General features: G+C 41.2%; 1 protein-coding gene across 1 annotated transcript in view; it reads right to left on the minus strand.

Moving 5' to 3' along the window:
- Nucleotides 1-14,030, minus strand: part of aff2 (AF4/FMR2 family, member 2) — a 328,554-nt gene that overhangs the window by 111,258 nt on the left and 203,266 nt on the right. The window contains exons 7-8 of the mRNA XM_029770596.1: nt 10,100-10,136; nt 9,818-9,872 (exon numbers count right to left, since the gene is read on the minus strand). Of these exons, the coding sequence (XP_029626456.1) occupies nt 9,818-9,872; nt 10,100-10,136 (92 nt within the window). The remainder of the gene's footprint in view (nt 1-9,817; nt 9,873-10,099; nt 10,137-14,030) is intronic.

Genomic DNA, 14,030 nt, shown 5'->3' on the forward strand with positions numbered 1-14,030 from the left:
TTTAATTGCACAAAATAAGTGACCAAAATACAGGTATATTTCTATTTCTGGGACATGCATTTAGCTAGGATACTGGTTGAATAGCTATAAGAGGAATACAGGGGATGGAAGAGAGAGAGAGAGGTCAGTGGAGATATCAGCGGAGATGCATGAATTAGCGCAAGAACAGAACAGTGAAGACAGAGATGTGTAAACTAGAAGTTCATTCATAGTTGGGGCTAGGCTAGTAATCCACCATTCCTATTGTATACTAGGCCTAGTCTACTATAACTATGACAGGTTTTGAGTTTTCTAGTGGGAAAGTTGCACTCATCAAGCAGTTATATATATACACTGAGCATACCAAACATTAGAAACACCGTCCTAAAATTGAGTTGCACAATCCATGTCTCAATTGTCTCAATGCTTAAAAAAACCTTCTTTAACCTGTCTCCTCCCATTAATCTACACTGATTGAAGTGGATTTAACAATTGACATCAATAGGGGATCATAGCTGTCACCTGGATTCACCTGGTCAGTCTATGTCATGGAAATATGTTTTGTACACTCAGTGTATTAAGTTTAGTCTACTACAGTGAATTTAGGTGACCAACACCTGTGCTATGCAAGCCAGAGAGCAAGAAATATTGTCTGACGCACGTATATTGCCTAGGCTTATTTAATGTAACCCTGGCTGTTGCGTATAGGCAACACATCAGAAAGTAGGGAATCCCCGATTCCCCATGGAGCTCCGTTTTGGAAATGGCAAGTTCACTTTCTCAACCATAAACGCATATCAAGTACACTGTCCAGCAGCTCACACCAGCAGGATGGGGGGTCTTTCCATTAGGAGGGACGTCTACCAAGGATCGCTAAAATAATGACTATGATCACATTTCCTCAATTTAAATATTAGGCCTATGGGGACACCTATACATTTGGCAGCCAAGCATGAGTGATCAGTGTAGCCTTTTATTGTCTAGACATGACGCTGAAATATCTTCCCACCTAGAATCAAAATCTCCAGGCTTCTGTCATAGAATTAAGAAAACATTTGAATTAAAGGGGCTAGTTTGGAAAAACTAACCCAGTGTGAATTTTCCTCTGAAATAAGGCCCATGCTGGAACAATAACTAAATAACCAACGTCTCTAATAATAGGTCTAGCTGTCAGGTCGTAGGTCGTAACAGTATTGTTTATTGTTGTTCTTAAAATTCATATTCTATATTGCCCCATATTTGCGTACAACCCATGTTCCATAACATTTTCATGGAAAATATGAATGTTGTTTCCAACTACAAATCAGCAACTGCGCTGTAAATCCGGATGCATATTGAACGTTGAGATTGCCTAAACGCCAGTTTCTTTGGCAAATGACAGGATAGGAAAGTTCGCTAAAAAGACTGCTACCAAGACTAGAGGAGAGGAGGGGGAGGCTGAGATACATAAGGCCTGTTAAGTTTCCGCTCAGAGGGAATGTCTCCAACCTTTGCAGTGCACCTTCCTATTCCCTATTCCCTCCGGAGTGAAAGCCTGCAAATGCAGTTACTGTGAGGGCCTTAAAACAAGTGTGCTTTTAAATAAGCATTCAATCCATCTCTGAGTTATTGTGTCAATCAGTTCCGAGGTACATGGAAATGGATGGATGTGAATAAAGATGCTGTAGGTTTCCCATGGAGGAGTGTGTGTGTTTCTGTGTATGCTTTCGTGTGTGTGCGTGTGTGGCGCTCACATGCAAAGTGCTTGTCTTTCTGCCTCCTGCGCTGAGACACTGCTTTGTTCCAGATCTGTCACTTAGACCAGTCAGCTGAGAGGACCATCAACACTCCCAATATCAGTCCCCCAGCCATTGTGTGTGTTAGTCTGAAGTAGTAGGAAGCTCCCCTCTCTTCCACTCCTTCCCTCCCCTTTCTCCCCCACTCCTTTCCTTCCCTCTCCTCTCTCCTCCCCCTCTCCTCTCCCGTTCCCCTCCCCCTCTCCTCTCCCGTTCCCCTCCCCCTCTCCTCTCTCCTCCCCTACCCCCATCTGAGCAAACCAGAAACATTTCAATATATAAATTCAAACAATACTTTAAAACCATTTAAATATAATACATAGAAAAGTTGTGCTGGACTATGGTAGAAAAATTGATTCTTCATCTTTTTAGACTGTTAAGAGTATTTACAGTTGAAGTCGGAAGTTTACATACATTTTCTCTCATCAATCTACACACAATACCACATAACGACAAACCATTTTTTCCCTAAATTATAAAAAAAAATGAAATAACATTTACATTTACATACAGTTACATACATACAGTCGGAAGTTTACATACACCTTAGCCAAATACATTTAAACTCAGTTTTCACAAATCCTGACATTTAATCCTAGTAAAAATTCCCTGTCTTAGGTCAGTTAGGATCACCACTTTATTTTAAGAATGTGAAATGTCAGAATAATAGTAGAGAGAATTATTTATTTCAGCTTTTATTTCTTTCATCACATTCCCAGTGGGTCAGAAGTTTACATACACTCAATTAGTATTTGGTAGCATTGCCTTTAAATTGTTGAACTTGGGTCAAACGCTTTGGGTAGCCTTCCACAAGCTTCCCACAAAAAGTTGGGTGAATTTTGGCCCATTCCTTCTGACAGAGCTGGTGTAGGCCTCCTTGGTTTGTAGGCCTCCTTGCTTGCACACGCTTTTCCAGTTCTGCCCAAACATTTTCTATGGGATTGAGGTCAGGGCTTTGTGATGGCCACTCCAATACCTTGACTTTGTTGTCCTTAAGCCATTTTGACAACTTTGGAAGTAGCAACCAAGCTTTAACTTCCTGACTGATGTCTTGAGATGTTGCTTCAATATATCCACATAATTTTCCTACCTCATGATGCCATCTATTTTGTGAAGTGCACCAGGCCCTCCTGCAGCAAAGCACCCCCACAACATGATGCTGCCACCCCCGTGCATCACGTTTGGGATGGTGTTCTTCGGCTTGCAAGCATCCCCCTTTTTCCTTCAAACATAACAATGGTCATTATGCCCAAACAGTTCTGTTTTTGTTTCATCAGACCAGAGGACATTCCTCCAAAAAGTACGATCTTTGTCCCCATGTGCATTTGCAAACCGTAGTCTGGCTTTTTTATGGCAGTTTTGGAGCAGTGGCTTCTTCCTTGCTGAGTGGCCTTTCAGATGATGTCGATATAGGACTCGTTTTACTGTGGCTATAGATACTTTTGTACCTGTTTCCTCCAGCATCTTCACAAGGTCCTTTGCTGTTGTTCTGGGATTGATTTGCATTTTTCGTACCAAAGTACGTTCATCTCTAAGAGACAGAACGCGTCTCCTTCCTGAGCGGTATGACGGCTGCGTGGTCCCATGGTGTTTATACTTGTGTATTATTGTTTGTAGTGGTACCTTCAGGCGTTTGGAAATTGCTCCCAAGGATGAACCAGAACTGTGGCGTTCTACAATTTTTTTCCTGGGGTCTTGGCTGATTTCTTTTGATTTTCCCATGATGTCAAGCAAAGAGGCACTGAGTTTGAAGGTAGGCCTTGAAATACATCCACAGGTACACCTCCAATTGACTCAAATGATGTCAATTAGCCTATCAGAAGCTTCTAAAGCCATGATTAGTGTATGTAAACTTCTGAACCACTGGAATTGTGATACAATGAATTATAAGTGAAATAATCTGTCTGTAAAAACAATTTTTGGAAAAATTACTTGTGTCATGCACAAAGTAGATGTCCTAACCGACTTGCCAAAACTATAGTTTGTTAACAAGAAATTTGTGGCGTGGTTGAAAAACGAGTTTTAATGACTCCGACCTAAGTGTATGTAAACTTCCGACTTCAACTGTATCTGCTCAATATGTTAGTGTATTATGTCTGTAACAGTGTGTTATATGTGAAAATGTGATCGTATTATAAATTGAATTTTAATGTTAAAGGACTCTTGGAAGATTTGTCCAAATGAGGACATCAAAATAAAATAAAATCACCCCCTCCTCTCCCCTCCCCTCCCCTAGCCTATCCTCTCTCCTCCCCCTCCCCTCTTCTCTCTCCTCCCCTATCCTCTCTCCTCCCCTCTCCTCTCCTCCCTTATCCTCCCCCACCCATCCTCCCTCCTCCCCTTTCCTCTCCTATCCCCTCTCCTCCCCTATCCTCTCTCCTCCTATCCTCTCCACCCCCCCTCTTTTCTTCTCCTCCACCTCTCCCCTTCTCTCCTCTCCTCTCCACCCACCCCTCTCCCCCCAACCCTCACTTTTCTTCTCCCTTCCTCTCCTGCCATTCCAACAGCTTCCTACCAAGCCTGCCTCTCTCTGCCCCCTCTACACACACACACACACACACACACACACACACACACACACACACACACACACACACACACACACACACACACACACACACACACACACACACACACACACACACACGGCCCCAGACCTGGAAACATGGAATATTTAGATTGGCCCTGAGCCATCTCCCAGGCTGATTCCGAGAGCATGAGAGAGAGAGAGAGTGAGAGGAGAGAGAGAAAGAAAGAAAGCAAGAGAGAAAGAGAGAGAGACAGAGAGCTGACTGGGGTGCCACATCAAGAGGCTGTGTTAACTCACGTGACGGACGCCTTTCCCATATCTCCTCTGACTGCCTGAGCGCCTCCACTCTGTTCTCTACATTTATCTCAAGAAATGTAGGAAACATCTGACTACTGCTTTTTTCAAACTCCCCTGTCTTAGTCACATATAACTAGCAATCTAGCTATTATTAAAGACACTTGAATATATAAAGTCGCTGTTCATGAATTCACTGCAAATCTGTATCTTTGGAACACATACAGTACAACCTACAGCTCAACTTACTGTACAGGTCCTCCTCAATACCTTATTCAATGCCATTCTAACAGCATATTCATAGCAATGGGATGTGATGCTAACAAGTAACCTTACTGTGGATGAATGATCTGTTGAGGCAAACAAACATTATCTTTCAAATAGAATTTCTGCAGAAAAGCTTTAAAAGAAAAATAGTGATTGTTTTACGAAGGCCCTTTGGTACAACTGCGATTTGGGAGGTGGTCTGTGTGTGTGAGTGGAGGTAAGAGGTGGTCAGAAGGGGGGTGTGAGTGGTGGTTAGAGGGGGGTTGTGATGCAGCTCAGGTCCAAACACAAGGCCTCATTAGAGACTGATGCCTCCTGCCATGGCAGCCCTGCAGGCAACAGGCAACCTTTTTTTTCTCTCTCTCTCTCTCTCTCTCTCTCTCTCTCTCTCTCTCACTCTCTCTCTCTCTCTCTCTCTCTCTCTCTGTCTCTCTCTCTCCCTCTCTCTCTCTATCTCTCTCTATCTCTCTCTCTCTCTCTCTCTCTCTCTCTCTCTCTCTCTCTCTCTCTCTCCCTCGCTCTCTCTCTGTCTCTCTCTCTCTCTCTCTCTCTCTCTCTCTCTCTCTCTCTCTCTCTCTCTCTCTCTCACTCTCTCTCTCTCTCTCTCTCTCACTCCATCTCAATTCAATTTCAATTCAATGGTTTATTGGCATGGGAAACATACGTTTACATTGCCAAAGCAAGTGAAATAGATAATAAACAAAAGTGAAATAAACAAAAAATGAACAGTAAACATTACACTCACAAAAGTTCCAAAAGAATAAAGACATTTCAAATGTCATATTATGTCTATATATAGTTTTGTTTTGATGTGCAAATAGTTAAAGTACTGTGGGGTCTGTTTGTGTTTGTGAACAGAGCCCCAGGACCAGCTTGCTTTGGGGGCTCTTCTCAAGGTTCATTTCTCTGTAGGTGATTGCTTTGTTATGGAAGGTTTTGGAATCATTTATTTTTAGGTGGATGTAGAATTGAACGGCTCTTTTCTGGATATTGATAATTAGCGGTTAACGACCTAATTCTGCTCTGCATGCATTATTTGGTGTTTTACATTGTAAACAGAGGATATTTTTGCAGAATTCTGGATGCAGAGTCTCAATTTGCTGTTTGTCCCATTTTATGAATTCTTGGTTGGTGAGCAGACTCCAGACCTCACAACCATAAAGGGCCATATAACTGATTCAAGTATTTTTACTGGTATGTCAAATGTTATGTTCCTTTTGATAGCATAGAAGGCACTTCTTGCCTTGTCTCTCAGATCGATCAAAGTTACCTGTGGCGCTGATGTTTAGGCCGAGGAATGTATAGTTTTTTGTGTGCTCTAGGGCAACGGTGTCTAGATGGAATTTGTATTTGCGGTCCTGGCAACTGGACCTTTTTTGCAACACCCTTATTTTAGTCTTACTGAGATTTACTGTCAGGGCCCAGGTGTGACAGAATCTGTACAGAAGATATAGGTGCTGTTGTAGGCCCTCCTTGGTTGGGGACAGAAGCACAATATCATCAGCAAACAGTAGACATTTGACTTCAGATTCTTGTAGGGTGAGGCCGGGTGCTGCAGACTGTTCTTGTGCCCTCACCAATTCGTTGATGTATATGTAGAAGAGGGTGAACTTAAGCTGGATCCCTGTCTTACCCCCTGGCCCTGTGGAAAGAGATGTGTTTTTTTGCCAATTTTAACCGCACACTTGTTGTTTGTGCACATGGATTTTATAATATCGTATGTTTTTCTATACATTTGTACAGCAGGCCCTCATGCAAAATTGAGTCTAAAGCTTTTTTGAAATCAACAAAGCATGAGAAGACTTTGCCTTTGTTGTGGTTTGTTTGTTTGTCAATTAGGGTGTGCAGGGTGAATACGTGGTCTGTCGTATGGTCATTTGGTAAAAAGCCAAACTGACATTTGCTCAGCACATTGTTTTCACTGAGGAAATGTATGAGTCTGCTGTTAATGATAATGCAGAGGATTTTCCCAAGGTTGCTGTTGACGCAAATCCCACAGTAGTTATTGGGGTCAAATTTGTCTCCACTTTTTCTGATTGGGTTGATCAATCCTTTGTTCCAAATATTGGGGAAGATGCCAAAGCTGAGGATGATGTTAAAGAGTTTAAGTATAGCCAATTGGAATTTGTAGTCTGTATGTTTTATAATTTCATTTAAGATACCATCAACCCCACAGGCATTTTTAGGATGGAGGGTTTGTATTTTGTCCTGTAGTTCATTCAACGTAATTGGAGAATCCAGTGGGTTCTGGTAGTCTTTAATAGTTGATTCTAAGATTTGTATTTGATCATGTATATGTTTTTTCTGTTTGTTCTTTGTTAAAGAGCCAAAAAGACTGGAGAAGTGGTTTATCCATTAATCTCCGTTTTGGATAGATAACTCTGTTGTTTGTTTAGAGTTTTCCAATTTTCCCAGAAGTGGTTAGATTCTATGGATTCTTCAATTACATTGAGCTGATTTCTGATGTGCTGTTCCCTCCTTTTCCGTAGTGTATTTCTGTATTGTTTTAGCGATTTACCATAGTGAAGGCGTAGGCTCAGGTTTTCTGGGTCTCTATGATTTTGGTTAGATAGGTTTCTCAATTTATTTCTTAGATTTTTGCATTCTTCATCAAACCATCTGTCATTGTTGTTCATTTTCTTAGGTTGTCTGCTTGACATTTTTAGATTTGATAGGGAAGCTGAGAGGTCAAATATACTGTCTGTGAACGCTCTAAGAGACTCTGGGTTGAGATCAGTGATGAAGTAGTCTACAGTACTACTGCCAAGAGATGAGCTATAGGTGTACCTACCAAAGGAGTCCCCTCAAAGCCAACCATTGACTATGTACATACCCAGCGTCCGACAGAGCTGCAGGAGTTGTGACCCCTTTTTGTTGGTTATGTTGTCATAGTTGTGTCAAGGTAGGTGGTTGTATTGGCATGACGTAACAATTGCCAAATCGTACTTTCGAGATTAAGTGATACATTTACAATATTTAAATATCTCTCTGCCCTTCTCTGCCTCTCTTTTTCTCTCTCTGCCTGTCTCTGTCTCTCTCTCTACCACTCCACTCCACCAGACATGACTTATGATAGGAGATGAATTCCACTTTGATGACTTCATGACTTTATTTAGGTCTGCAGAGCCATTTGATATAAATACTGTGGAACACAGAGCCATCACCAGGAGCCATTCATATGGAAACAAAGGGGGCTTGCTTGTTGCTTTGCTCCCACAGGGTTTGGGACTTACAAGAAATGAGTTCAGCATGCAGGGACATTGTTTAGGAAGCGTACTGAATAAAGCGTCATTGGTTAAGTATGTTGAGCTCATTGCATACTTTGTGTCCTGGCTCCTCTATGAGCATGAGAACACTGTCACATGATTGTGATGTAAGGATGATAACTTCATGACTACAATGCTACCGTAACCACACTGACAGACATGAAACTGATCTCATCATAGGCTAGACATAAACAATTAGACATGTGAGATCACTCACACAACAGAGGACAAAACAGAAAAATATTCGTATAAAACTGTAGTTCCTCACAATAAAATGACAGCTGTTAAGATTGCTTAAAAATAAAGAATACCAGCTCTATATGATATTAAAACGAATCGTTATGAACTGATAGGAATTACAGGTCCGGTTCAATAAGGGCTTTGAAGGAGTTAGAAAAGTACCAAGTTGTGGATCTCATCAAGGGGTTAGACAGCCTCATGATTTTGGGTGATGGTCAGGGTGAACTACTCGTTCCATGGATCACTGCACTAGGTCACTGCACTAGGTTAGCTGACAGCAGCCGGAGGCTGACAGGGTCACTCCCCGGAAGACGAGGTCTAAATGAGCCCCTAAGTCACTGTATATTCTCTTTCTTCTAAAATGTTTTCTTTACCCAGATGATGTCATTTTAAAATTCTAAGTGGTTCCATTAGTTGTGATCTCACTTATCTCATTGTAGAGTATCTCTGCATTCCTACTCGTTTAGTCTCATATGAACACACAGGGACAGAGGTAAGCACAGACAGTATAGCTGGGATATATGTTTAAACAGAGCAATAAAGGCTCTATGCACCGTAACACAACACAGACATAGAACTGCTACCGTGGTAAGTGTGTTTTAATATAAAGCTAATGCTGCTACTAACTTGTGCTTAGTCGGCATTTCCTGTGATAGTAGCAGGGGAAGAAAGAGACACTGGTTGACCTGAAGTGGATGCATTTAGCTCTGCAAGACAAAGCTGGTATTGACACAAACACTCTTGCCTTAGGCTCCCTCTAAACATTTGGACTGGTTAAATCATTGAAGACTTCTCCAATAAGAGCTGCCATTGAGCGCCACAAAAGCAGAATCTTGTGTTCAATTCGGAAAAAAGGACCTACTGTGCAACATTGGAGAGCATTCGAAAAGATAGAATGCTTGCAGCAAGAAACATCACTAGCCCTTTTCTTCATTCTCAAGTTTTATCATTCTCTAGTAACTTCCCAAAAATATTTTGTGTGCATTATCTTTAATTTGTGTACTTTGTTTATTATATCATTCCAGTTTGAAATCTGGTTATTTTGTTATGTTACTCAGGAGAGACAGAATAAATTAAATGTAAAGCACAACCCTATAACCCTTTGTAAGCCAGGCCACTTCCAACCATTACTGCCAGCCTCTACACTTGGTCTGTGTTTGACACTAAACTGAGTGTAGCCCAGGTCTTGCATGACTGGGGGAGACAGGCAGTGTTGTCAGTGCTGTGCTGTTGAGGAGTGCAAGGGAGTAAGGGGGGGGGGGGGTGCAGCCTAGGCCAGGGAGGGGCTAACAGAGAGAGAGAGAGAATGCCAGCTGCTCTGTTTGTTTGTGAAGAAGGCTCCTCTTAGCCAGGAATTCTGCAGGCTTTTCTCACAGGGACTTGTTTTGCAAGGGAACAAAGCTGAAACCATGGCGGCATGTCTCCCCCGAGGCTTTTTCAAAACAATTAATCAAATGAATACTCACGACTTCTGTGGCACAGACTTGGTTGCAGGCTTGTTAACGGGAACATTGCACCGCTCTGCAAAATAATTTCCATTTAAATGTCAGAGTGTTGTTTTTCATTAAACCCTGACCAAGAGTGAGCTTATTATAAATGTAGCTTTTGCTGCCATATGTCACACATCATAACATTTCTTCCTAAATGGACAGCACTCCAGTTGTTACATGGTATAATGTCCTCCTATTAACATCATTTCAGACTGATTTAATCAGAGTGTGGGTAGGAAGAATGTAAAGAAGACTTACTTTGTCCAGCGCATCCTGAGGGTATGTGTTGTGACTCCTGAGCAGAGAGAGAGAGAGCGAGAGAGAGAGCGAGAGAAAGAGAGAGAGGTGGAGAGAGAGAGAGAGAGAGATAGTGAGAAACAGAGAGAGAGAGAGAGACAGAGACGGAGAGAGGTGGAGCGAGCGAGAAAGAGAGAGCGAGAGAAAGAAAACAAGTGTGCATGAAATACATTAGCACACAGTGAGGTGATATAGGAGAACAAATGGGAGGGAAATAGCTCAGCTGATGGACTTAATTGATTTTACACTAATACAATTAGACAGAGCACACAAATCCTGTTTCAGAGTACGGTGAGTGGGCTAGAGTAGGCAGCAAAATGTCTTAGTTAAAAGATGGCACCATTAAATCAGGATTTATAGACACAGGCTTATTATTAGGAATGTCAGGCAGGTCAAGCTATGAGCTTCAGACCTATTAAGACAGAAAGAAAAGGGCTTTAGCTGCAAAATGAAGCATCAGAGGATTGGAGGCTAGGGAACGAACGCAGAGAGAAGAGGAGGAGAGGATGTGAAGGCTAGGACAGACAGATGCTGGGAGGAGGAGAGGGGGAATGGGCTGAAGGACAATGGATTATACCGGGGCTAAATCACACTGTATTACAGTGCGGGTAAAGTGAGCTGACAGGAGTTTCTTCTTAAAAAGTCCATCCGGCAGGTGTATGCAGCCAGCCAAATGAAGTCCTATGGGCCCTGGTCAGAAGTAGTGCACTAGGTAGGGAATAGGGTGCCATTTTGGACAAATGCTCTCTCTCTCTCTCTCTCTCTCTGGTGCCATGGGTGTCTCACTGGTCTTTTACTGTGACAGAGTCTGACAGGCTCTCACTAGGACAACAGCTTTGGGTCCAATTTAATACAGACCCTTTTACTGGATGAGCTCTCCCTTCTGACTGCCACACAGATCATGTGATTACTGCTTACAAAACAAATACTGCTTAATAGAAGAAGCAGTAGTAGTTGCAGTAGTAGTAGTAGTATTGATAGTAGTAGTAGTAGCAGTAGTAATAGCGATTGTAGTAGTAGTGATAATAGTGGTGGTAGTAGTAGTAGTAGTAGTAATAGTAGTAGTAGCATCAGTAGTAGTACTAGAAGTAGTAGTAGAAGTAGTGATAGTAGTAGTAATAGTAATAGTAGTAGAAGTAGTAGTAGTGACAGTAGTAGTAGTTGTAGTAGTAGTAGTAGTAGTAGTAGTAGTGATAGCAGTAGTAGCCGTAGTAGTAGTAGTAGTAGTAGTAGTAGCGATAATAGAGGTAGTAGTAGTAGTGGTAGCAGAAGAAGTAGTAGTACTACTAATAGTAGTAGTAGTAGTGATAATAGAGGTAGTAGCAGTAGTAGTAGCAGAAGTAGTAGTAGTACTACTAATAGTAGTAGTAGTAGTGATAATAGAGGTAGTAGTAGTAGTAGTAGCAGAAGTAGTAGTAGTACTACTAATAGTAGTAGTAGTAGTGATAATAGAGGTAGTAGTAGTAGTAGTAGCAGAAGTAGTAGTAGTACTACTAATAGTAGTAGTAGTAGTGAAACTAGAGGTAGTAGTAGTAGTAGTGGTAGCAGAAGTAGTAGTAGTACTAATAGTAGTAGCAGTATTGATAGTAGTAGTAGTGATAGTGGTAGTCGTAATAATAATAGTAGTGATAGTATTAGTAGTAGTTGTAGTGGTAGCATTTGTGATAGTAGTAGTATTTATGATAGTTAGGGATGCACGATATATCGGTAAACATATCGGAATCGGACAATATTAGCTAAAAATGACAACATCGTTTTCGGCCCGATGTCTAGTTTTAAGCCGATGTGCAAAACAGATGTCAAAGCTGACGTGCATACTATATAGTGATAGTAGTAGTAGTAGTAGTACTAGTAGTATTGATAATAGTAGTAGTAAATATAATAGTAGCAGTAATAATAGAGGTGGTGATAGTAGTAGTAGCAGAAGTAGTAGTAGTGATAGTAGTAATAGTAGTATTAGTAGTGATAGTAGTAGTAGTTGTAGGTGTAGTAATATTAGTAGTAGTAGTGATAGTAGTAGTAGTATTAATAGTCATAGTAGTGATAGTAGCAGTAGTAGTAGTAATAGTAGTAGTGATCGTAGTAATAGCAGTAGTGATCGTAGTAATAGTATTAGTAGTAGTAATAGTGATAGTAGTAGTAGTAGTATTTGTGATCGTAGTAGTATTTGTGATAGTTAGCGATGCACGATATATTGGTGAACATATCGGAATCGGACGATATTAGCTAAAAATGCTAACATCGTTAGTTTAATGCCAATGTGCAAAACCAATGTCAAAGCTGACATGCATACCTATAAAACGTAGGTACATGACGTAATGACACCACATAAAATGTTGCGCACACAGGCAACACAGCATTCCTAACCTAGCCCACAATGTCTGCTGTGTGGCTCGAGCAGTCAACAAGTCGAGCAGTCATTTGAAAGAGTAAGACAATTTCAGCGAGACAACTCAAAGGTGAAATCCATTAACGCCAAGATAATGGAATTCATTGCCCTTGACAATCAACCGTTCTCTGTCGTGGGTGATGTTGGCTTTCGCCCACTGGTCGAGCACCGATACACATGATGCCCTACCGAAGTTACACAGTAATTGCATCACTGCTAGTATGCTTCACGACATACTATGGAACGCCGTTTGGGTCTTTGCATGTCAAAAAAGATACACCTCAAATAACACTATTTGACGCGTTAAATAGCTTTTAATTTGACACATCAAATAACACAGTTCTATTATAGAATGTTGTGTGTTCTGAATTTGCACGTGCAATCCAAGCGCCACCACTACTATCAGTAGAACTGTCAAAGCTGTACAAAAAAAGTCTGCAAACAAGCAAACACCGGCCACGAACAATGTGTTTACAACACCATGTTGGTAATAAAGCATTATTTGTTTGACTGCAACTTCTGGGGTAGCTAGCTTTAGCTTGGTACCTAGCTAGCACCAATACAACCAGCCTGAAATCAATGACCAGCAGAAACTGCGGTCATTTTCATTATTTTTAGCAATGATTTAGGAATCCTTGTGAGTAAGTATTAGCTAGGTAGCCACTTGTTGTTCGCCTATTGAAATTGAACTTCAGTTCATGAAAATAAATAGCTAGCCATCTACTTAACCCTGTTGCCCTTAGCTAACGTTATAAGTAGCCAGCTAGCTTCATCTGGCTAGTGAGGCTCGACCGGACCGGGTTATGTGGGGAACTTAGCCACAATAAGGATTAGGCACAACAGTGGAATTTGAGGTTTGCCTTCAAAATAAAAGGAGCTCTTTGAAGGTCATGCAGGTTACAATTGGTGGAATCATGCCATATTTAGACTCGATAATGTTAAACAAGGTTGGAATGTTAAGCAATGAAATGGGGTATCAGTCTATTCGGTGACACCCACAGAACACAACTGTGAAGAGTTTACGCCAATATTAGCGTTGTAGCTCTTATCACGGGACTGTGACTGTGTGAAATCACCTCCCCAGTCAGCCTATTGTGTGTATTGACATTCATATTACACTGTACAGCTTTACCTAAGGATTGGGGATCAATGAAATGGAGTCTATTCAATACCCAAGATATGTTTTCCCAATGTTCTCCTCAGAGTTATCAGACTCCAAAACATCCGCGCAGTATTGTTTTTCTTCGGGAATAGTGATCAATTCATATAGGTTGACAATACATGTGGCTTAATTCACAGTTGTTTCAGAGTCCCACAATAAGAGCTAATGTTCTAATGTTCTCTGGGTGTCACTGAATAGACTGATACCCTATGTCAATGATCCACAATCATTGGTAAGGCTGTACAGTGAAATAAGTATGCCCCAATGCAATTCCAAAGTTTAATACATCCAGTGTGATAACAGATTGTCACATTAACAAATTATTGTATTTTGTTGATTTT

This window comes from Salmo trutta, chromosome 13, assembly GCF_901001165.1.
Source record: "Salmo trutta chromosome 13, fSalTru1.1, whole genome shotgun sequence".
NCBI lineage: Eukaryota > Metazoa > Chordata > Actinopteri > Salmoniformes > Salmonidae > Salmo > Salmo trutta.